This window comes from Paramormyrops kingsleyae, chromosome 6 (assembly GCF_048594095.1).
Source record: "Paramormyrops kingsleyae isolate MSU_618 chromosome 6, PKINGS_0.4, whole genome shotgun sequence".
NCBI lineage: Eukaryota > Metazoa > Chordata > Actinopteri > Osteoglossiformes > Mormyridae > Paramormyrops > Paramormyrops kingsleyae.
In genome coordinates, this window is record NC_132802.1 from 16,653,392 (window position 1) to 16,675,075 (window position 21,684).

Sequence of the window (21,684 nt, forward strand, 5' to 3'; positions counted from 1 at the left end):
TGGTGGAGACACAAACTCTGGTCCCAGAGTTGGAGACAACAGTGCTAACCACTCCCCCACCATAATAGATTATGTAGTATTATTGGTATTGTTGTTGGGACAGCATGGTGACACAGTGGCACTGTTGCCTCACACTTCTGGGACCAGAGTTTGAGTCTCCACCATGGCTCCATGTGTGTGGAGTTTCTATGTTCTCTTTCTGATGTCTTAGGGTTTCCTCTGGGTACTCTGGTTTCCCCCCATCATCCAAAAATATGCCAAGGTGAATTGGAGTTGGCACATTGCCAATATGTGTGAGTGACTGGTGTGTGAGCATGCTCTGCAATGGGTTAGTGGCCCATCCTGGGTTATTCCCAGTCTTGTGCCCATAGGTTCTGGAGCCTGATCCTCAATAGGATAAGCGGTTAAAGAAAGTAGATGGTATTGTTGTTTTTTATGCCTTGTATTATATTGGTGTTGGCTTTCACTGTGTCAAAAGGAAAGCCCTTAAGGCTTTAAGGCGCTTGATTTGTTCTCCGGTGCAGCAGGTGGCAGTAGCGCCTCTCACGGCTTCTGAGAAAAATAAAGTTACAGGGAAACCAACGAAGAAGGTTCTTGCCGTCAATGAATCAAACGCCGACTCACGTCCGTGGCGAAGCTATCAATGATGCTGAATTTTACTTGCGAGTAGCTGTCCAGCCTGAAATAGTTACATTTTAAACCTACTTGTGACCGTAAAATTAAAAAAACATGTCGATGGCAGTAGGAAAAAACACTGATATACCGATTGTTATTGCCTGTGGGCCGGTGGCGAACCCGGAAGTGGCGATTTAAAGCACGGAGTCCAGAGTTTTCCGGCCCGCGTGACGTAGCGCCCCGAGGAACCTCGAGCAGCAGAGCGAGCGTCACTACGGTGGTTGACAGCGGAGCGGCGAGCTGGCAGCCGCGGTAAGGCTGCGCCCCTGACGAGCCCCGGAGTAACTGCCTTCCGACCGAGGCGGGGAAGCCCGAACATGGGGAACGTGGAGAGCGGCTGCGGCGGTGGCGCCAGCGGCGACGAGGAGGACGTCGAGACAGACAGCCACGTCTTTGCGGGGGATAGCCCGGCCTCTGCGACCACGGGCGGCGGTGGCGCGGCGGCAGTGAGCGGAGCCTCAGGATCCGGTGGCGTAAGAGGGTCGAACAGGTCTCCCGCGCCGGCCTTCGGACTCCCCGCACCCGAGGACCTCCTGGAGCAAGGCAAACTGAGGTCGGCGGCGGCCCGGATGAGCGACTCCTGGGTTGCCGTTTCGGAGTCGGTGCTTGCCCGGAACGAGAGTGCGCTGGTGCGCTGGCTGGAAGAGCGGCTGGGCCGTGGCGAGGAGACCGTGACGCTTGAGCAGTTCTGCGAGATGCTGGAGAGCCGGGACGCTCCGCGACACGAGTGCGAGGAGGTGCGGTTCCTCACTCCTAACGTCCGACCGGGGTTCAGTTACCGCTCCCTGTGTCTCCTGCCTGTTCAGTCTGATTTATGTGAATTAAGCAGCTTACCAAGTCACCTGTTACTCCTCATAACTTAAGCTTAAACATAGCGAGTTTTAAAGATCTTAAAGTTTAGTATCAGAATTATTTTATTCCCAGTGTACAAAAAGTACAAGAAATTTGTCTGTGGCATGAGTATACAATTTAAATATGCTGTGAGGATAAATACACAACAAATAAATGGATTAACCAGAGATGGAGAAATAGAAAACTGTGCTATTAATAAAAAAAATAAACATGTAGACGTAAATAAGGGTGAGACAAGATGTAGGGTACAGAGAGCTTTGGAATATGTGCAGTTGAGCTTACAGAGGGAACAGGAGTGTAATGTGCGGTCGGTGACTACTGACTAATATGGAAGGTCCCGCAAGTGCCAGTGAGCCTCTCAGCTTCCTAAGTCATCGGTTACTTTTTATAACACATGAAAACGTAAATGTAGCGAGTCTTTTAAATGTTCTGGCTATGTTAGTATTTAGTTTATGTCTACTTTCCCACTCTTTAAGTTCTTAAAGTTGAACTGCATTCATAGCTTTTAGCTTAATCTAAATGTTGTTTATTGTAACTATAAAAACAGCAAGTTGTTTAATTGGCCGATTCCCAAGAAGTCCATGATTGTCTTTCTCAGACTGCTTATGGTTATTTTGTAATATATAAACACTTTCAGTTTAATTTAGCTGTGATTAGTTAGTTATGTAATGTTGCAGAAGCTTACCTCCTGTGAAATAGGCTAATAGAAACTTTTTAGTAACTTTTAATAACTGTAATAACTGTTGTGTCACCATAACTGGACACATGTGTGAATCCCAGATTTGTCCCAGTCCTGATTTTGATAGGGCAGGTGAGTCAGGGTTGTGAGGCATTACCAGTTCCAGTAAGATGCAGAAATATGCTCTATGTTGAACAAGTGTGTGATGCTTAACTCTGTGGATCTAATCAATCTAATCAATGTGCTAGTCAGGAATTGACAAAATATTGGATATGTTATGTGGAAGTTTTTTTTTTTCTTTTAGAACATTGCAGCAGATTGTCCTTTGAGGTCAATGTACACATAGATATTAATGGGTAGATAAAGACCTTTGTTGTCTTAAATGAGTCAGTCATGGGCCACCCATTGAACCCATTGGAATTGGGCCAGCTTGTAATGGATGGTTCTAGAACTATGGGAGTGGACAGGCAAGAATGGGAAATGCTGTTTTGGTTTTAAGCTGACACCTCCAGCAGACTGCTGTTAAAATGTACAATATGTAGAGTCAGATCACGGTGAGGAAAAATAATTGGCTTAAGTCAGGTTACTATACTTTGGAGTACCTTGGGCTGATGGTCACACATTCTCTGTCACAGGCCTTTGGGCAGTTTGATGCAGAAGGAGACGGCATTGTTGATGTGGAGAACATGCTGATGGTGCTGAAGAGTTGCAATGGAGCCAATCTGCAGGGAGAGCTGAGTCACGTGATCCGGCAGTTACAGGCCTGCTCCCTCACACCAGGTACCGTGGCTGTGGGAGGGTAGAGGGGCGCTGTTACCTCATGGGGTCAAATCTGACCCTGCCATCTCTGGCTGTGTGCCTTTTGCACACCCTCCCCATTGATGTCTATTGGGAACTGTGGTTTCTTTTCACCCGGTTTGATGTGAACTTTTCCTTAGTTGGTGTCTGGGTGTGTGAATGTGTGGGTATAACATATACATACCCGCTCTTCGAAGGCAGGGTTAATCTGTGGTCCCTGGTTGTCACAGACCCTGATAGGAGAGGTGACTCTCCAATGCTGACGGCCACTAGTTTGTTTGCAGACACAGGCCCTGTCCTATTGCTCCTTGTCATTCAGACACAGGCCCTGTCCTGTTGCTCCTTGTCATTCAGACACAGGCCCTGTCCCATTGCTCCTTGTCGTTCAGACACAGGCCCTGTCCTGTTGCTCCTTGTCATTCAGACACAGGCCCTCTCCTGTTGCTCCTTGTCATTCAGACACAGGCCCTGTCCTATTGCTCCTTGTCATTCAGACACAGGCCCTGTCCTGTTGCTCCTTGTCATTCAGACACAGGCCCTGTCCTGTTGCTCCTTGTCGTTCAGACACAGTCCCTGTCCTATTGCTCCTTGTCGTTCAGACACAGGCCCTGTCCTGTTGCTCCTTGTCATTCAGACACAGGGCCTCTCCTGTTGCTCCTTGTCATTCAGACACAGGCCCTGTCCTATTGCTCCTTGTCATTCAGACACAGGCCCTGTCCTATTGCTCCTTGTCATTCAGATACAGGCCCTGTCCTGTTGCTCCTTGTCATTCAGATACAGGCCCTGTCCTGTTGCTCCTTGTCATTCAGACACAGGCCCTGTCCTGTTGCTCCTTGTCATTCAGACACAGGCCCTGTCCTATTGCTCCTTGTCATTCAGACACAGGGCCTCTCCTGTTGCTCCTTGTCATTCAGACACAGGGCCTCTCCTGTTGCTCCTTGTCATTCATTATGTCATATGCCACATTTCAGGGTTTGTTGACATTTTCTCCAAGACAAAGGACCGCCTTGGATCGCATGCCTCTAAGATACTGAAGTTCCTGCACCGGAACAGGATTCCCAGCAGTGCCATCCCATTCCCTGTTTTGGAGGGCTATAGCAGCCTCTGCGCCATGAGGTCTTCTGTCGTACAGAGCTACTTGGACTTCCTGCTGCAGAAAGAGAAGGGTATGGAATCGCTAACCCTAAATGTACTTTCATAGTATAAAATGGCCACAGTAACTCAGGGTGACCTTAGTGTGTACTTAAATATTCGCCTTTTCCCTGCCAATTCAGCATCTGATATAATAAGCTGGTAGAAGCACGTGTTTGTTTTTCAGACTGCTTCTGTCTGTTCTTCCACGTCTTATGGTGAGTGGGCTTGCATCCTCCCTCTCTCCTTCCCTCTCTGCAGATTTAGACATCCAGTACCAAGCAGAGCAGAATCATGACCCTGATACGGACAAGGTCAAAATCATCAACCCGTGTTACAGCTTCATTGAGGCGTCGTCCAACACAGCAGACATCTACAAGATGACAAACGGGGAAACTGTGTCCTTCTGGCAGTCGGATGGGAGCGCCCGGTCGCACTGGATAAGGCAAGGCTGCGTTAACTGAATAATTAACTGGTTAATTATTGACACTTTGGGTCTGTGACACGCAGGTCTGAAAGCTGGGATGGTAATGGGCATGTCTGATATACCTGCATATTTCTGTCAATGTTTCTTTAGGTTAAAGATGAAGCCCGGCGTGGTATTAAGGCGGCTGGCCATTGCAGTGGCCTCCAACGACCACAGCTACATGCCCCAGCTGGTGTCCGTGGCCGTGGGGAACAGCCGACTGTGCCTGCAGGAGGTCCGGGAGATCCGCATCCCCAGCAATGTCACGGGCTATGTTGCCCTACTGGAGAATGCCAACATCACACAGACCTGTAAGTCCTGCTGCTCCTCTTCTCCCTCCAGCTGTGACACCAAGCTTCTCCTGTATGTGTTCCTCTGGGTCTCCCTCGGTTACATGTTGGATGTTGTGTACATTCCTGCTAATCTCACTCCACTGCATGCTGAACTTTGTATTGCATTCCTTTTGACCTCATTTAGAGATTTAGAGATGCACAATGTATCAGTTAACATATCAGTATCAGCTGATGTTCGTTAAAAATCAAGACCTAAACGTTGGCTTCAATGTGTCATTCACGGTCGATATTGCCAGCCAATATTTAAACTATAGTCATCATTCAAAGTGAGCACACCACAACTGAAGAGCCAACTACTGAAATAATGGGGATGATCACATTGGATTCATTTTCCATAGTGGCAGATCAATTACTTCATCGGCGTATTCAGCGGTAATAGTTTTGCTGCAGTCTCCAATGTTAGCAGTACTTCGCTGATCCTTCACTGTCGGCGTTCTATGATGTGGTTGCCCGACTCTGCTGTAATGTTCCCAACCTCCGCTGCAGATGTCCAGATCAACATCAAACGTTGCCTGAGTGACGGCTGCGACACGCGCATTCACGGTCTGAAGACGATGGGCTACCAGGTCGTCAAGAGCACCGAGGTCTCTGTTTCGGACGCCTCTGCCATCTGGTATCTGTCGCTGCTGACCTCCCTGGTGACGGCGTCCATGGAGAGCAACCCGGCGTTGGCTCAGACGGTCCTCCACAGCACACAGTGAGCCACACCCGCTGCCAGCAGCGTCCCTTTCCATGAATGTGCACCCTGTGGTCATGGAGTAGTCATGTCTCTCATTTTAATTGTTATTGTACAGCATTCATTTTGTTAGTCAAAGTTCCCGAAATGCTAAATTTCTAGTGATTATTTCTTGAGGTTATGAGGGTCTGATGATTGTCAGGTGCTTGCTGGGTTTCGTTGCTAAGCCTCCTATGGCCCTCCTCCTGATGTCAGCTGATTGATTCCCCTTCCTTCCTCCAGGAAAGCCTTGCAGCACATGCCACCTCTGTCCTTAACTCCCAGCTCCACCGAATTCCCAAAGTTCTTCTCCCCCAACATCATGGAGGAAGTGGACGCCTTTCTCCTCAGAATAGCCGAGTAATAATAAGTATTACTACTTACATGACTGGCAGGTGTTTGTTGAACAGTCAGTGGGAGACCAAGCAGGTTTATTCTAGATTGCGCGCTCTGTACATACAACTGAAGAACAGACCATAGTCAAAAACCTATTCTGTCAACAAGAGTAATGTTAGGACTTCAGCATGCGGACATTCAGATAACATTCTATACTTCTTGGCTTGCTGCAGTATCAGTTCCACATCAGTAGATGTTTGTTGTACTGGTTAGTAAATTGAATGAACTGTAACATAGTTGTGTCTGTGTCTGTCAGTTGCTGTGTGAGTCCTGAGGCGGAGCTGACCCTGCTGGCCTTTGCCCTGGCTAGGGGTAGTTTGGCCAAGATCATCATGTTCCTGTCCAGCATTAGTGACCACTTGGACAGACAGTACAAGGCATCCTCTCTGATCTCCTCCATGGCTGTCGTCAGACTCAAGCTCCTCTACAAGAATGGTAGTAGTGCCCTTTGACCTTTTGACCGCGAATGCCTTAGCTCAGGGGTGGCCAATCTTATCTGCAAAGGGCCGGTGTGTATGCGGGTTTTCGCTGCAACTCCCTAATTAGATTACTAATTAGTGGACTGATTGGCTGAAGAGTCCTCACACCTAGGTTTGAACAGCTGACCTACAGGTTATCCCAGAAACCTGCATACACACCGGCCCTTTGCGGATAAGGTTGGCCACCCCTAGCTTAACTAAAGCAAAGATGCCCTTTGACCTTAAGATGTCCAGGGTGCCTTTCATGCATTTCAAGGCACGCTGAGGTTAAATTCTGGGGCTCTTGATTCCAGTGCCTAATGCTTGTATTTTTATTTTGATTTCTGTTATCGAGTCAGTCAGGTGCTTCTGATGGAAACTGCCAGAATGGGGCCAACTTGCAATATGCGGTTCTGAAAACGAACAGGCTGTTGACAGTCTTCTGCCTGTTTGTCTGTCAGGGAAGCCCCTCCGCCTCAGTCTCCAAGCTTGTGATGTGAAGGGCAAAGAAGACAAGTCAGGCCCAGAGAACATGCTCGTGGAAGCCTCGACGGGGGACGGTGCGCTCTACTGTCCACTTTGTCTTCCATCCTTCCCTCCTTCTGTCCACCCATTGTTGGCCTTCCTAACACTTATCCAGTGTTGGGTCTGGGGCAGCACAAGGCCCAAGGCTCTGACATTTTATCTGACATATTGTCTAACAGCTAAATGAAAGCAAATGTCTTGCACGTTGCATGAAATTTATAGCTTATTAAGTTTAGATTCTACCTCAACTAGAAAAAGCACCCTATAGAAATGGGGTGCTTGGTCCCTGAACCTGCTGCGGTGCTTATCAGAGGACCAGAGTCTGCCGATTCTGCAAATGTTCCTGCTTCGCTTTGAGTCTGACTTGTGTTCATGTCCAGTGCTGTGACATTCCCCTCCCACTGCGCCTTTCCCAGGGTTCCTAACGGAAACCGGGAAGAAAAAAGCCGCCATCATTCTGTCGACTGCAGACCAAACCTCCTTTCAGGTCACACAGATAAAGATCAGGGTGAGTCGAGGCTCTTTGATATGCATCCTCATCTTTGCCAGTGTTTGGGATGAAAGCTGAAAAGACGGATGTACTGATGTCTCCCGTTAAATTTCACGCCATTCCCGGGTCGATTTCCTAGGTGCGTAAAGGAGCCATCGGTGCCAAATTCGGGCTGGTGTTCGCCTACAATGAGGCTGACACCTTCAACGCAGAGGAACACTTCAAGCGGTTCAAGAACTATGACACCTGGGCCTTCAAGGACTTCAGGCAGTTCCTGAAAGAAAGGTAGGACAAGGCCATTTACTGTTATTTGGGTCTTTGTCCTCAAACGTTTCACCCTTAAATGGCAAGTAGCTTCCAGCCTCTGTGCCAATAAACTGGCCCTGAATCTGCTGCTTTCTGATCCCACAGCAGCAAGAACACGAAGCTCACAGAGGATGAGCCGGTTGGTTGGTTTGAGCTGGAGGATGACTGGAACGACACGGAGATCAAGCTGCAGCAGTGTCGGGTTGTGCAGGTGCGGCCCGGCCCGGCCCGAGAGGATTGCTCGGTGTCAGGATCCATAAATGCTACCTGCAGTCAGATTCCCAGGCGTGCCACTGACCCCCAGGCTTGCATATCCTGCATGGACACACATTGGACTGGGCTTCATGGAAAAATAATATACAGTATTTTAGTTATAAATACATATTTATAAATAATATAAATATTTTGATAATTTAATTTTAATTGATACTTTTATTGATCCCCGTGGGGAAATGGTTTTTTACACCTCCCTCAGTAAACTGTCTGCGATAAATGGTAATATTAGAGACCGCTGTGGACCGGTATTATTGGCCAGTGGGACATGGATTCAGATTGTGATTGGCTGGTTGGAAGTTGGCCGACTAGTCATTTGGTTGTCAGGTAGCCGTGACGCTCCAGTATTGGCAAAATATGGCATATGGGCGTTGTAGTTCTTAAAGGGACAGCTCACTGAGGTGAATAGCTGGAGATGTACTTGATATGCAGACTGACATTAGCAAAATTAGGTCGGTAAGCTCAATTTAACATGGGTATCAGTAAATTGTCACGCAGCCATAGTATGAAGCAAATTCAGGGAAACTGAAAATGTTATGCATAGAAATAAAAAAATAGGCAGTCTGCACACCACCAAGTTTTTAATCCTAATAGACTAGCCTAATTCATCTAAAAAATTGTGAATGGTTCATTTTTATCTCAACTTTTGGCCGCATCCTGTGAAGACTGCTCCCTCCCATGAATGAAAGGAGCTGCAGTGCAGAAGCTCATAGCTAGGCTATCAAGGTGGTTGGCAGTTAATTATGGTAAGCGCTGGTCTTGCACGGCCATCCGCATCAACTGGGAAGCTGTTTTGCCTGCTGACTGAAAGATAAGTTTGCGATATGGCTGTCAGACTTCCCATCTTAAAGGATGGTGAACGGACTTCTACTGCACCAGGCAGCGGTTGGGAGTAACAGCTGCCCAGGTCAGAAATGTCGGCTCGAAGGCTGAACCGAAAGCGGAATCCTCTTCTGTTATCTTGGTTTGTGTGTAGCCTGCTTCCCTGACAATGGTGACAATCGCCATTTAGTCAAATATCAACACAGGGTTGCAGTTACAGATGATATCGTCACATCACCCAGCACTATAGTACAGTGAAAAAATAGTATTGTGCAGTAATAGTATTGTACCTTGCGTTGTACAGTGATAAATAATATTGTGCAGCATGTTGTACAATGATAGTATTGCACCGTGGGACATTCAGTAATGAAAAGTATTGCACAGTGGGTTGTACAGTGGTAGCATTGCTCAATGAATTGTATTGTGATAAAGGGCATTGTACCATGGGTTCTACAGTGATTAAATAGTATTGCACCATGACTCTCATAGTGATAAATAGTATTACACAAAGGCAGCATTGGAAAATGAATGGAGCCAAAGGCTAGTGGGCAGGCTAACATGTCTTACCATCGTGCTGAAAGTCAATTTCAAAATGTCCCTAGAAAACCTTTTTTTGAGGAAAAAAAAAGCTACTGGCGGAGGCCAATTTTATTTTTTAATAAAGGTGTTCATGCAAAAACAAAAACAGCTTTTACTGTTGCCTAGGGCTGACTGGTATATTGAATGCATCGGAATATTTTCAGAACGAGTAATAGGGGTGTTACAACATTGTTTTCAAAGTTTAGTTCAAGTTCAGGGTTACTTTATTGTCATCAGCAGGTTCATACATGTACAAAGAGTGATGAAATAACGTTTCTTCATGGCCCCAGTGCAACATATAGTGCACTTAACATTACAGTAACAGGGCGTGCAAGGTGCAAACAGGCAGTAAATAAATAGCACACACAATCATGTGATAAATGATTCTTTGTGATTCTATTAATTTCATTCAGTATACAAAATGATTAGAATCTTTGAATCACTGATTTGTTCACTTCAAAAACAGTTGTAGCTTGTTAAAGCTAGAATAGTGTCAACACTAACAACTTTAGCCACCAAACAATATAAACAGCATGCAACAAAATGAACTATTAGCATATGCTAAAAACGTAGGCTAACACAGTTCATTGTTCGTTATAATTGTATGTTTATAAATGTCGCTGCATAAAAATACTAATTCCAGTAAATGGTGCTCTACTGCGTGATTCAGTCAGTGAACTGAGACTGTCATAGTTGTACAGTCAGAGTGAACCAATCAGTGAAGGTGCTTGGTGTCTTTTTGTAATTAACAATATTTATTTTGCTGAAGGGTAATATCTTGGAGGATCTTACAGGTTACGAAGCGCACTTTCAGTGGCCGTCAGGCTTCTGATTTTAGAGCCATTTGCCAGATTTTAGATTTTTTGTTCATAAGCATGAACTTTCTGTTTTAAGAGCAGTGTCATAACCGGCGTAAAAAACAGTCTGTTGGAGTGAAACAGTTTTATGTCGTAGCTGCTTTATTGGACCCATGAAACACAGATAGAGGCGGTTTGTCTTTGCCTTTATTTCTGCGCACCCAATTTGCATGCAGCTGTATTTGCATCCCCCCTGGCTGACTCACCCCTCCCCTCCCTGCTTTTTCCCCCAGTACCTGATGGTGAAGTTCCTGGGCACCAGGCAGGAGTCAGCTGAGCGGCTGGGCGTGCAGCACCTCTCCGCCAGCGGCTACCTGTGCCCTGGGGCCGAGCGCCTGCAGCTGGAGCAGCTCGGCCCGCCAGAGGATGGCGCTGATGGAGGCCCCACCACGGCCCTCTGCCTGCTCAATAAGACCCTCTACTTCATCCAGCAGCTCACCCAGGACATCTGCCCCGCCAGCGCCCCACGGCTGCCCCCGTTCCCTTCGGTGAGGTGGGGGGGGGATCGATCGGTTTGTCTGTGCTGCCTGTAGCCCCTCGTACCCTGACCCCAGGCCGCTCTCCCCGCCCAGGCCCTTCAGGACACCTCCCACTCCAAGAGCGCATGTCTGTTGGACTTCAGCGGCCTCAGCCTGCCACTCTTCTGGGATTTTTACCGCAAACTCATGAATCAGTAGGTGCCCTGATAAAGGCCCGTTTTGCTGGTGGCTGTGGTCCTGCGGAGTAACACAGGTCCTTTTCCATGTCACCCTACTGACCTACTTCTTGTTTATCTAGCTAAGGCCGGTAATTTAATTTCTTTTACTGGATGACATCCTCTAAATAGTTTTTCCTGTGACCTGTCTGTCATATCATAAGATGAAACCACGTTTTTTTCCTCTGTTCTGCTCCCCTGCTGCCTGTTCCCTTTCGGCTGTGTTTGACGGTTCGTACTTTGCCATATGTCTCCAGTGGCGGAAGCGAGGCAGTGAAGACCAGGGTCCTGCTGCTCCAGCTGCTGCAGAACTGCTTCCCCGTTCTGCGCACCCCAACAGAGAGGTGCGGGACAGCCGGCAGTGACCATGCTGACCTGGAGGAGGCAGTGCGGGGCCTCTACAGCCACCTATGCGAGGGTGAGAACCTTTGCCGTAGAGTTCAAAGGGCTGATCGGCAGACAGACGCTGGGTCGCTGGGTCTGGGCCGTGCCACTTGGGCAAAACACAGATCTGCATTGATGGCTTCACTGGAGTAATTAATTGGGTTCTACATCCCTCACCTGTTGCAGCTGTCATTCAAACACAAATGCAATTAACAGAACATGCTGGAACAATCCCTTTCACTTTTGTTGCCCATGTCCATCCATGCCTGCTCCTATATAGGTGGTTAGCAATCATATGAGAGTAGCTTGGGTTGGTTAGCGAATCTGCCTGAACGGTGCCTCTGTGACTGTCTGGAGCAGTGGTGGACAGCCCCGAGGAGGGGGCACCCATCGACCAGATGCTGAGGAAGGAGGCGCTGAAGGCCATCCTGGATGGGGCGGCAATTTTCTTCCCTGACAAACAGAGCAGGAGAGACAAGCTGTTCAGCATGATGGTGAGACACGTTAGCCCGCCCACTGGCCGTTCCTGCTCTGCCAGGTACCACGCAGGGCCTACAGATGTTTCATTTTCTCCTCCCCTGTTGTGCTACCAGAAAAACATCTCTGCTGAGGATCAGCCTGAATCCCTGAAGCTGACCTTCGAGTCTCTCTGTAACTACTTCAGGTAAGTGGCAAGGAACCTACCCCTGCCCCTGACCCGTCCCGCCCCCTCCTGCCGTCACTCTCATGCTGAGCTCCCCTGCTTGCTGCTGTTGATCGTGACGCGTCTCTTCCGGCAGCCATCAGGATCCCCGGGGCCTGCTGCTGCTTCCCCTCAAGGGGGCACCCATGGACCATGACGTCTCCCCCGTTCTGAATGTGATGGACACGCTTCTGCTAGTGGCTACACGTGAAGTGAGCTGCTTGGGTGCTTCTTACTTGTTAAACAGTTGTCATTTCTTGTATTTTTTTTGTTTACAAGTTTGTGTCTTTGTAACAGAAGTATGGTTTAGTGTGTGATGGTGCCCTGTGATGGACTGGTATCCCGTCCAGGGTGTCCCTTGCCCTGTGCTTACAAGTATAGACTCCAGCCTCACTGCACTCCTGTTGTGGATGGATGGATGGATGGATGCTCTTCCTCTCTCCCCCCAGTGTGAGGCACTGATGGTTGCCGGCAGTGGCGGTCAGAGCCGGAAGGTGCTGCTGTCGCTCTTCTGGGCCCTTCAGGGAAGCCTGCTTTCCTGGGTCTACCTCCAGCTGAAAGCAGGGCCCACAACTCTGTGCCACTTGGCCAGGGACATCCTCCTGCGATGTGAGCAGATCGGCCCCTCCCCAGCCCCCTGTCCACCTCTGGGGAGCTTCCTGCATTGACCCGTCCTGCTCTCTCTCCTAGATGTGGACCGGTTCCTCTCGGGCGTCCAGGGTATCATGACCTCTCTGCTGGAGAAGTACACCGGAGCGGAGATCATGGAAAAGCTGAGCCCCTCTATCCTAGCCATGGTTACTAGGCAACTGGTACTCAACACACAACTATTATTTTTTTTTGGATAGTGCTGCCCTCTAGTGGTCGCAGTATCACAAGTTTTCAAGTACTAAATTTTAAGCTGTAGATATGGGTTATTTCCACATGTAGGGTGTGCTGCAGCATAACTTGGTCATATTTACTCTTCTAGATCATCTTCCTTCTGGAACTCTCTTCCCTGGATGTCCCTCATTTGATCCTGCTGAAAAACTTCACAGCCTTGATCGAGCTCCTGAAGAAAATGTACAGCGATAAGGATGAGGATGATGCTCTTTCCAAAGTACGCCGTCCTGCACTCTGCTATTCATACTCCAGTGCCTCTCTGTTTGTCAGTCTGTTTTTCCATGTGTTTGCATAATACAATGGCGTCCATATTGAGTTCATTTGAATACAGGCAGCTCCTGACTTTCGTAAGACTGACATTCGTAAATCCAGACTTGCACAAAAATATTCGAGATACATTTTACAGAAGCGTAAACGTAAAATGGTGACATGCCTACATATGGTGACAAATTGGTGCCACATATTTTTTATTTGTTTAATATGTATTATCCTTTAGTATGTATCGCTAGTATATTTTTAGCTTATGTGTTTTTTGTTGCAAGGTGTTTTGTATGATGTGGGGGGGTCAGTCTGAGTTTTTCCGGCTTACGGGGCACTTGTAGTGGGGCACTTACGCCAGTGGAGATCTGCCTGAGGAGCCCCGCGATCCCAGCTGTTGGTCTCTGTGAGAGTCAGGTGCACTAGGGCCTCTTGTGCACGTGTTCCTCTGCCGTATCCCCAGGAGCCCGTGGTGCTGAGGACCTGGAGCATGGAGTCGGCCCACAGCTACGAGAGCAGCCGGCACGAGACCACCATCTTCAAGTGCCCCGGGGCCACGTCCTTCGAGGTGGAGTTCGACGAGAGATGCGAGACTGAGAAAAGGTACGGGGGCCTTTAGCGGTCATCAGTGATATTTTCACCACCACCACCCCCCCCCCAAATTGTACTGGGTCTTTAATATTGCATAGTTTCTGATAAGTCATCAGAATCTCTTGTGTGTGGAATCACTTGTTTGGGGCAGTGGGTGCAGTGAGGCTAAGTGGGTTAGGACCGTGCCCGTGATAAGAAAGTTGCTGGTTCAAATCCCTGGGTCACCATAGTGATGTCACTGTTGGGCCCTTGAGCGAGGCCCTTAACCCCTGACTGACACTCAGAATTGTATGTCGCTTTGGATAAACATGCTGTTCCAAGTCATGCCTTCTTAAATAACTCTTAATTTCTTTTACGTCTTATGTTATCTGTAAGTAAGTTAAAAAAAAAAAAACCTGTTAATTTGCTTGGGGGGGGGGGGGGGTTGTTTGTGGAGATGGATATCATTCTGACTTACTGCCCCCATCCCTGTCGAGCTTCTGGTGGACGCCCACATATTTGACATTCTTTCTTCGACTCGCCTTGTGTCTTTGGAACCCCAATAGATACGATTACCTGGAATTCACAGATGCCAGAGGCGGAAAGGTTTGTTACGGCTTGAAGGTCGGCACGGATAAGTGGCCCAAGGTAAGAGCAATTTTTACCATCAGTCAAACCACGCATTTATGTGGGGCCGCTGAGGTTTTGGGTGCCCCCTGTTGGCCACGAACTGTCACTGCCCTGGGGCAGGAAGGTGTGGGGACCCAAGGTGACTTTGACTGGGGCCCCATAAATGACCAGCCAGCCCCTGGGTTTGGCCTGCAGAGGTTCTCATCTTCATCCCTGCTTCCTTGACACCCGAGTACATTCTTGCCGCCCTCAGAAAGTGAATTTCCGAGGTGGTCCGCAGCTGCAGTTCCTCTTCCACTCCGAGAACAACAACAATGGCTGGGGCTACAAGTTCTCCGTTGTGGCCTACGGGCTGCCTGACATTTCAGTGTCCTGGGTCTCCGACCTGCTGCTGCTCACGGCCCGGCTGTTGGGGCGCCTGGCCTCGCGGACCATGGCTCTGAAGTCACCCCAGGGTGAGCACCCCGCCGGGTCCTGGTCCGAGTGGCGGAAGGTGGCATGTGCACTTGTCCATGATAATAGATCTGTCACCTGAGGAAAAGATGTGTAAGGGGCTTCTGTGTCGTTTGGCAGAAACTGGGAGTGCAAAAGATCTCCCGGCGGGAAAGATGAATCACATCCTTGCCTCTGCACTGTGGAAACCCATGTTCAAGCAGGGGCTTGAAGGAGAGCAGCACACTCAGGGTGAAAGTGAGGTAACGTGGCTCTGGGGTGGAGACCCTGCAAGACCGAAACAGTGCTTCTCCCCCGCTAGGAGAGGCCTCGCTACCTGCGTGTGGAAAGGAAATGAATGATTCAACTACATGAAAATTAGTGGTGTGTAGCTCAGCTGGTTAGCTTACTGTGCCCATGATAAGACGGTCACCAGGTCAGATCCCAGGGTCAGCAGAGTAATTTTACTCCCTTGAGCAAGGCCATTAAACTTAAGTGTTACAAGATTGTCTGAGTATTTTGGTAAAATGAATAAATAATTTCAAATGCAGTTCAAGTTATTTATTCAGTTTAAATTACTTAAGTACTGTGTTTTATTGGATGTTTAATTGTCTGGTTTCCACGTGCCATTCAGGTGAACGCTCGTCCCTCTGACGAACTCGTCAAGTTCCTTGTCGACTTCGCCAGCTGGGAACCGTCCGAAGACGCCTCGGATAGTGGGCCGGAGATGATGAAAGCACTCATGCTGGCCTGTAGGAAGCAAGCTGCCAGAAACGATGTGGTCACGGGTTCGAAGGTTGACCAGGCCGTTAACGCTATCTGGGCTTGCATGGTTTACCACACCCCGGTCCTACACCGCAGTCTGCGGAACTATGGTAATAAATCAATTCATTTCTGCCTGTTTACACCACTAACCTGGAAGATCAGTTTAAGTCCAAGGGGGGGGGGGGGTGTGCTAACAAACTGTCCATCAAAGCCAATCTAAATGTTGCCTTTCTGTTACTGAAGTGGCCCAGGGTGGGAAGTCCAGCTTCTCTGAGGACTTCGTTCATGTGTACAGCTTTGCGGAGGGCATCCGCACCTGGATGGTGAGTGTGCTTAGCAGGCTCCGTCTGCACATCCTGGGGGGGCCGCTGATGTCTCATGGAAACATTCCCGCTTGAGGATCTGTTTCTGTAGCTGTCTTATATGCTGCCAGGATGAGCAGCTGACGATCGATGTTCGGTTTTATTTTTGCTCTGCAGCTTGAGATGAAACAGAGATACCTGATGGGAGCAGTGAATCCGTCGGAGGAAAATGAGGAGGACGTCCAGGAAGTGAGCACGGAGGTGCAGGGTACGCTCCCGCCTGCCAGCCGGGTGCTTCACTGCCCCGCCTTTCCCTTTCTCTTCGGTCTCTGTGATCCCGTGGCCACATCCCCTCATTCTCCAAACCGCTTGTCTCGTCTCCCAGCGGATGCCTGCATTGCCAAAAGCCTGCTCCTGCTCAAGTTCGCCCCCTGCTGGGCTCCGGCAGCAGATGACGGCCCCCTCAGGAATGAAGCCTCCTATCCGCTGCTCAGATCCACCTCTGTATCTGAGAGTGACTTCCAGGGCAGCCCGACGTCCGGGCTCCAGGCTAGTGGGAGCGAAGCTGGAGCAGACGCCCCCTCAAAGGGTCACGTTCCGGTGGTCCAGACCTCTGGCGGTTCCGACCCCGGATCTCCGGGCAGTTTTACCGGGAGCCCCCACCGAGGCTCCACTGAGAGTCTGACCTCTCTGCCTGGAGAACCGGCCTCCCCCTTCAGCCTGCACCGCAAAGCGCCGTTCAGCAGGGGCCGCATACGGCTGCTTTCCTTCAGGTCTGTCGAGGAGTCCCGCCCTCCCTTGTCCGTCAAGGACAGGTTCCCCATCCTCAAGGATATCATGAACTTCCTGAAGGACCAGACCATCTCCGACGCCAGGTGTGCCATCCGGCTCTGGGCGTCGCAATCATATCGCCCTCCATATAATCTGGAAAAAAATACTTAACTTTAATCGGCAGGCTGTCCCGAATGCTCCGCCATATGCAGTGTGTGGCTGCAGGGCTGTTGATAGTCGTCGTATAATTTTGCATCAAGACAGAGGGTCTTTTACACTCTAAGGCTGATGCCTGTTTTTTGTGTCTTTGACTGCTAAGCTCGTTAGCGTATGTGTGATGGTGAGGTCTGGCACGTAGCACATGCATAAAGAGCGCTGGCTGCTGATCTGTGCATGCATATGCAGCGTCCTGCAGCTCCTGTCCTTGAAGAAGGCCCAGGCCCTCAGCGTGAGCGAGGTGCTGCGGACCGTGCGCCGGTGCCTGTGTTCCCTGGGTGAGCCGCACCTCTTCCAGGCCTCCTGCATCCTCTTCCTCCAGGAGCTTCTGGCCTTCCAGAAGGACTTCACCAGGTGGGGGCTGGAACGGAAAGCTTTCCGCTTCCCGCTGACAGCGACCGTAGCCCGTCGCCGTGTGGTTTTAGCTGCATTTGTTCATAATCTCTGCATATTCTCTGTAGTCGAACTGGAAAAATGACACATTATCCTGCATTTGTAGTTTTGTATTTTGCAGCCTGTCCAACTAACTGTCTTTGAAAGAAAATGTGTGTTTTGACACATCAAGATAGTAAAAGATATTGATTAAAACTGTACTCAAGAATGGATTAATAAAGAGTTGAGGCGAGAAAGCTGTTGGCACCATATAATCTTGCAGTCTTAATCTGACATCGATCTGTTTGAGGAACGTCAGGCCTGAACTTCAGGAGGCCCCACGGTCCTCACCATCACCTGTTTAATTGTTGTCGTGTTTTTCTGCAGTTACTTCACCCAGCTGTCTGGCAGCGGGCAGGAGGTGCAAGATGAAGTCCGCCAGTCATACCACCAGCTGGTGCAGATGCTGGTGGATGCCGTCCAGAACTTTGATTCCATCGGCGATAAGTAAGGGTCCTTTGATTGTAGCGACAGGATGCTGGCCCGTTTTAGTGGCTTTTTTAATGGTCCATATCCCTTGTCTCTCACAGGGCTCTGCTTCCTGCCCTCTCCTGCGTGCAGACCTGCCTTCTCCACCTTCTCGACATGAGCTGGGAAGTGCAGGACCTCCCGCTCTTTCTCGACATCAAACTGCCGGATCTCCTGCTTTCCATGGCCCAGGAGAACATCAGCGTCCATGATATTGCTATAAGGTAGAAGGAACTGGGGGGGAGAAAAGACAAACATTTTTAGGCAAGAGGTAGACAAATGAACAAGAAGGTAAATCCATGTTTATCTTTATTTTAAATTGCTTATAGTTCCTCGATTAACCCAGTCACTGTTAGTACCATAGACTGTTCCTGGGGTCTCTTCTGGGGTTCAGAGCAGCTACCTTCAGGTTTATAAAGGTCCATTTGTGGTGCCCCCTATGGTGGCAGGTTTGGGATGATAAATGGCCACCATTTTTTATTCTGGGCCTTTTAGCCAATGGAGCGAGGAGGACGAGGTAGCCGACTACCTGAGGAACTGCGAGTGGATGGAGGAGTGTCAGGATGGGATGTTTGAGAAGTGGTACGACAAAATTGTCCAGGGCTCCCCGGAGGAGCGGAGGAAGGTGAGGTTGGCATGCGTGTGCGGCGCTATGCCTCTCTGATGAAGACAAGTGTTTTAAGTTGATCTTGGATTACCATTAAGGAGAGTCAACTTTAAGGTCTTCATAACACTTGACCATAACATGCTTGGAATGGCTGATAATCTTTTGGGCTTTCCCAGGAGATCTCACTTAAAAAAAAAAAAATTATATAGGGATCAGAGTGCCTGTTGAGAAATTGGCCATCTGTACATCCAAGTTTACATAGAACCATATTTGCTCCAGCCAAGCAAATGTTTGCTGACAGGCGGTGCTGGTAATAAACCCAGGAGCCCTATGAATGCACCTGCCGGGTCTGTGTCAGCCTTTGCTTGAAATTAAATATTTACTCTTCCCTACATGTGAGTCTTCAAATGGAGCTTAACCCTATAATGAGAGACACCTTCAACCAACTTGACGTTTGACCTGTGAGCACCTATCAGCCACACTACTGTTTATACTGTCAGCCTCCTGCCCAACCTTTTTACAAGGGAGATCCACCAAGTCAGGCAAATAGTAGCAATAGACCTGGTGCCGTCTGCCGTCTGCCTCCAGCGACTTGACCAGGGTGCCCACTGATTTCTCCGCAGATGCACATGTTCATCGCACGGTACTGCGACCTGCTAAATGTGGAGATCTCTTGCGACGGCTGCGAGCGCATCGCACCCTGGCACCGCTACCGCTGCCTGCAGTGCACTGACATGGACCTCTGCAAGACCTGCTTCCTCAGTAAGCCCCACCTCCCCACCCCCCATGGTACTGAGTTCCTGTAACCGCATAGAATCCTGGGTAAATCTCCAGTGGTTTGGTGGTCTCTTGGGATGTCTGGAAGGCTTTGACGTCTTGGTAAGCCTTAGGCACTGGTGAGACGTTTGGTAACGTAGAACTGCATGGTCGTGGTCAGGCTTGGGGAGACTTTTTTTTTGAACCGTTGCTGTTTGCTGGTAGGTGGAGCCAAGCCCGAGGGCCACGAGGACGACCATGAGATGGTGAACATGGAATACGCCTGCGACCACTGCCAAGGGCTGATCGTGGGCAGCAGGATCAACTGCAACGTGTGCGAGGACTTCGACCTGTGCTTCGGCTGCTACAACGCTAAGCGCTACCCCGACAGGTGAGCAGGGCAGGGCTCCGCCTTGTCTTCAGGACTCCTGGGAACTGTGTCTGTTTTACCTCTGCGTCTCCCCCAGCCACCTGCCGACGCACCGCATCACAGTGTACCCAATGGTGACCATCCGGATCAGCGACCGCCATCGTCTGATCCAGCCCTACATCCACAATTACGCCTGGCTGCTGTTTTGTGCGCTGGCGCTCTACGCCTCCGACTTGACGAGCGAGCGTGAGCTGGAGGGTGAGGCCCTGGCGGTCGGGGCCCTGAGCAGCGCTGCCACCCTGCAAGCCCGCTGCTCGGAGCTCATCGCCGACTGTCTGCTCAAGGGTCAAAAGGGCAGAGGTCAGTCATTTCCGTAACTGGCAGGCTTCACCTTGGCAACTTTGGCTGCCTTCACCATGTAACACAGCAGAATTCATTCTAGGGTGCAATTTTCGTGAAACCCCCCTCCCCCCACAGGTCTGCGTACCTCTGCACTCATGTCCCTGCTGTCGTCGGGTGAGTCGGCCTCAGAGAGTGAGCCGGAGTCCGGCCAGGACCCCCTGCCAGGTGGCACTGCCACAGTCTGCTCACCGCCGCCCCCTAGGGACAAGGTGACCAGCTGCAGCGTCGTCCGCCCTCCATCAGATGACGCAGGCCGATCTGTGCCTCGGCATGGGGGTCTTTATAAATAGACGGCGGATATGTGCCAACGTGCTAGCCGGAGCTTTCTGGAATAATTAAGAGCGAAGCGCGCAGCAGGCTGACTGGGCTGTCTGTGCCCTGAATGATGACGGCAGGCAGTGCTTAAGAATGTCCTCCATCTTTCTGACAACATGTGTGCTAATGTGTAGTTTATCCTTTATATGACCTGGTCATGATGTGGAATGAAGGTAAACCTTTTTTTGGGTAATTGTTTAACATGCCGCTCCTCCCTGCAGCACAAAGGCGGGCCCAGTGATGGGCAACCAGCGTCCCATCTCCCGCTGGCCTCGGGGGTTCCCACAGGAGATGAGGGGGGGCAGCAGCGTGACATCAGTGGCCTCAGCCAGACGTGCTCTGATGGCACCCTGACTCCTGGTGAAGGTACCCAGGCTCTTACAGAGCCCGCCTCTCATTCAGCGCTGCAGAGGCTCTGTGTCCCAGGACTGTTCCATGTCAGGCCTGATTTGAGCTATATCTCTGTCTGCCTCGCCAGCTACTGGGGCCGGCACGGATGCAAACCTCGACGTGCCACCCCCCGTGACACCGCTGGATGAGCGGGCCGCCAAGCAGCCCCTCCAAGAACATGTGTTTGCCGAGTGCTCCCGTGAGAGGATCCTGGGCCTGCTGGCGGCCATGTTGCCCCCTGGCAAGCCGGTGAGATGCCGCCCCCCTGACCGAGCCCTGTCACATCTCTATGATCCAGAGTAAAGTTCCTCCTTTGGGTGACTAGGGAAGGTTTAACTAATCATTTCTGCCCCCAGTCCCCGGGTTGTACCCTCCCTCTGCAGAGCCTCAGCTCCATCCTCCCCCTGCTCTTCCGCGTCGTCATCTCCAACGCCGGCTGCCTGAATGAGACATACCATCTGACGCTCGGCCTCTTGGGTCAGCTGCTGTTGCGCCTCTCGCCGGCGGCTGCTGACACTGCCGTTGCGGAGGCCCTGGCGGACAGGCAGGCGCTGCTGACCCCGGGGGACGGAGCCCCCGATGCACCAGGCTGGAGGACCACGCAGCTGCTCTTTAGCCTGGGTGCCGTGTGCTTAGACAGGTAGTCCTCCCTACTTTTTTGTATTTTTGTTGGGAGCCTCTTGAGGACATTAAGGTTGAGTCTCTCCTCATCCCTGTTGCAGCCGCATTGGCTTAGACTGGGCGTGCTTGGTGGCGGACATACTGCGGGACCTGAACAGCTCCCCCCAGTGGAGCAGTGTCATCGCAGCACTCACTGACCACTGCATCCAGCAGCTTCCCATCCAGCTGAAACGCTCAAACTTGTTCACCCTGCTGGTGCTGGTGGGATTCCCGGAGGTGCCTGTTCTCCTTGTCTGGCCATCATTTTTTTGGAGCGTGTTTATTCTTGTGGCTTTGTGCTTCCGCCAAGATCTTCTCCAACG

The 21,684-nt window shown here is 50.2% G+C and overlaps 1 protein-coding gene across 1 annotated transcript in view; it reads left to right on the top strand.

The window, feature by feature from the left end:
- The first annotated feature begins 560 nt into the window (after positions 1-560).
- Positions 561-21,684, top strand: part of zzef1 (zinc finger, ZZ-type with EF hand domain 1) — a 35,000-nt gene continuing 13,876 nt past the window's right edge. The window contains exons 1-41 of the mRNA XM_023832980.2: positions 561-1,412; positions 2,842-2,986; positions 3,976-4,170; positions 4,397-4,580; positions 4,713-4,912; positions 5,441-5,651; positions 5,913-6,029; positions 6,322-6,500; positions 6,985-7,083; positions 7,465-7,556; positions 7,678-7,823; positions 7,950-8,055; positions 10,609-10,863; positions 10,948-11,048; positions 11,327-11,487; positions 11,814-11,947; positions 12,047-12,117; positions 12,233-12,347; positions 12,585-12,744; positions 12,826-12,947; positions 13,106-13,234; positions 13,739-13,878; positions 14,412-14,493; positions 14,729-14,930; positions 15,049-15,170; positions 15,542-15,782; positions 15,916-15,995; positions 16,152-16,242; positions 16,360-16,849; positions 17,151-17,315; positions 17,721-17,840; positions 17,924-18,085; positions 18,357-18,486; positions 19,092-19,230; positions 19,450-19,615; positions 19,692-19,954; positions 20,072-20,205; positions 20,533-20,677; positions 20,790-20,950; positions 21,058-21,341; positions 21,424-21,598. Of these exons, the coding sequence (XP_023688748.2) occupies positions 993-1,412; positions 2,842-2,986; positions 3,976-4,170; positions 4,397-4,580; positions 4,713-4,912; positions 5,441-5,651; positions 5,913-6,029; positions 6,322-6,500; positions 6,985-7,083; positions 7,465-7,556; positions 7,678-7,823; positions 7,950-8,055; positions 10,609-10,863; positions 10,948-11,048; positions 11,327-11,487; positions 11,814-11,947; positions 12,047-12,117; positions 12,233-12,347; positions 12,585-12,744; positions 12,826-12,947; positions 13,106-13,234; positions 13,739-13,878; positions 14,412-14,493; positions 14,729-14,930; positions 15,049-15,170; positions 15,542-15,782; positions 15,916-15,995; positions 16,152-16,242; positions 16,360-16,849; positions 17,151-17,315; positions 17,721-17,840; positions 17,924-18,085; positions 18,357-18,486; positions 19,092-19,230; positions 19,450-19,615; positions 19,692-19,954; positions 20,072-20,205; positions 20,533-20,677; positions 20,790-20,950; positions 21,058-21,341; positions 21,424-21,598 (6,834 nt within the window). The 5' untranslated portion in view covers positions 561-992. The remainder of the gene's footprint in view (positions 1,413-2,841; positions 2,987-3,975; positions 4,171-4,396; positions 4,581-4,712; positions 4,913-5,440; positions 5,652-5,912; positions 6,030-6,321; positions 6,501-6,984; positions 7,084-7,464; positions 7,557-7,677; positions 7,824-7,949; positions 8,056-10,608; positions 10,864-10,947; positions 11,049-11,326; positions 11,488-11,813; positions 11,948-12,046; positions 12,118-12,232; positions 12,348-12,584; positions 12,745-12,825; positions 12,948-13,105; positions 13,235-13,738; positions 13,879-14,411; positions 14,494-14,728; positions 14,931-15,048; positions 15,171-15,541; positions 15,783-15,915; positions 15,996-16,151; positions 16,243-16,359; positions 16,850-17,150; positions 17,316-17,720; positions 17,841-17,923; positions 18,086-18,356; positions 18,487-19,091; positions 19,231-19,449; positions 19,616-19,691; positions 19,955-20,071; positions 20,206-20,532; positions 20,678-20,789; positions 20,951-21,057; positions 21,342-21,423; positions 21,599-21,684) is intronic.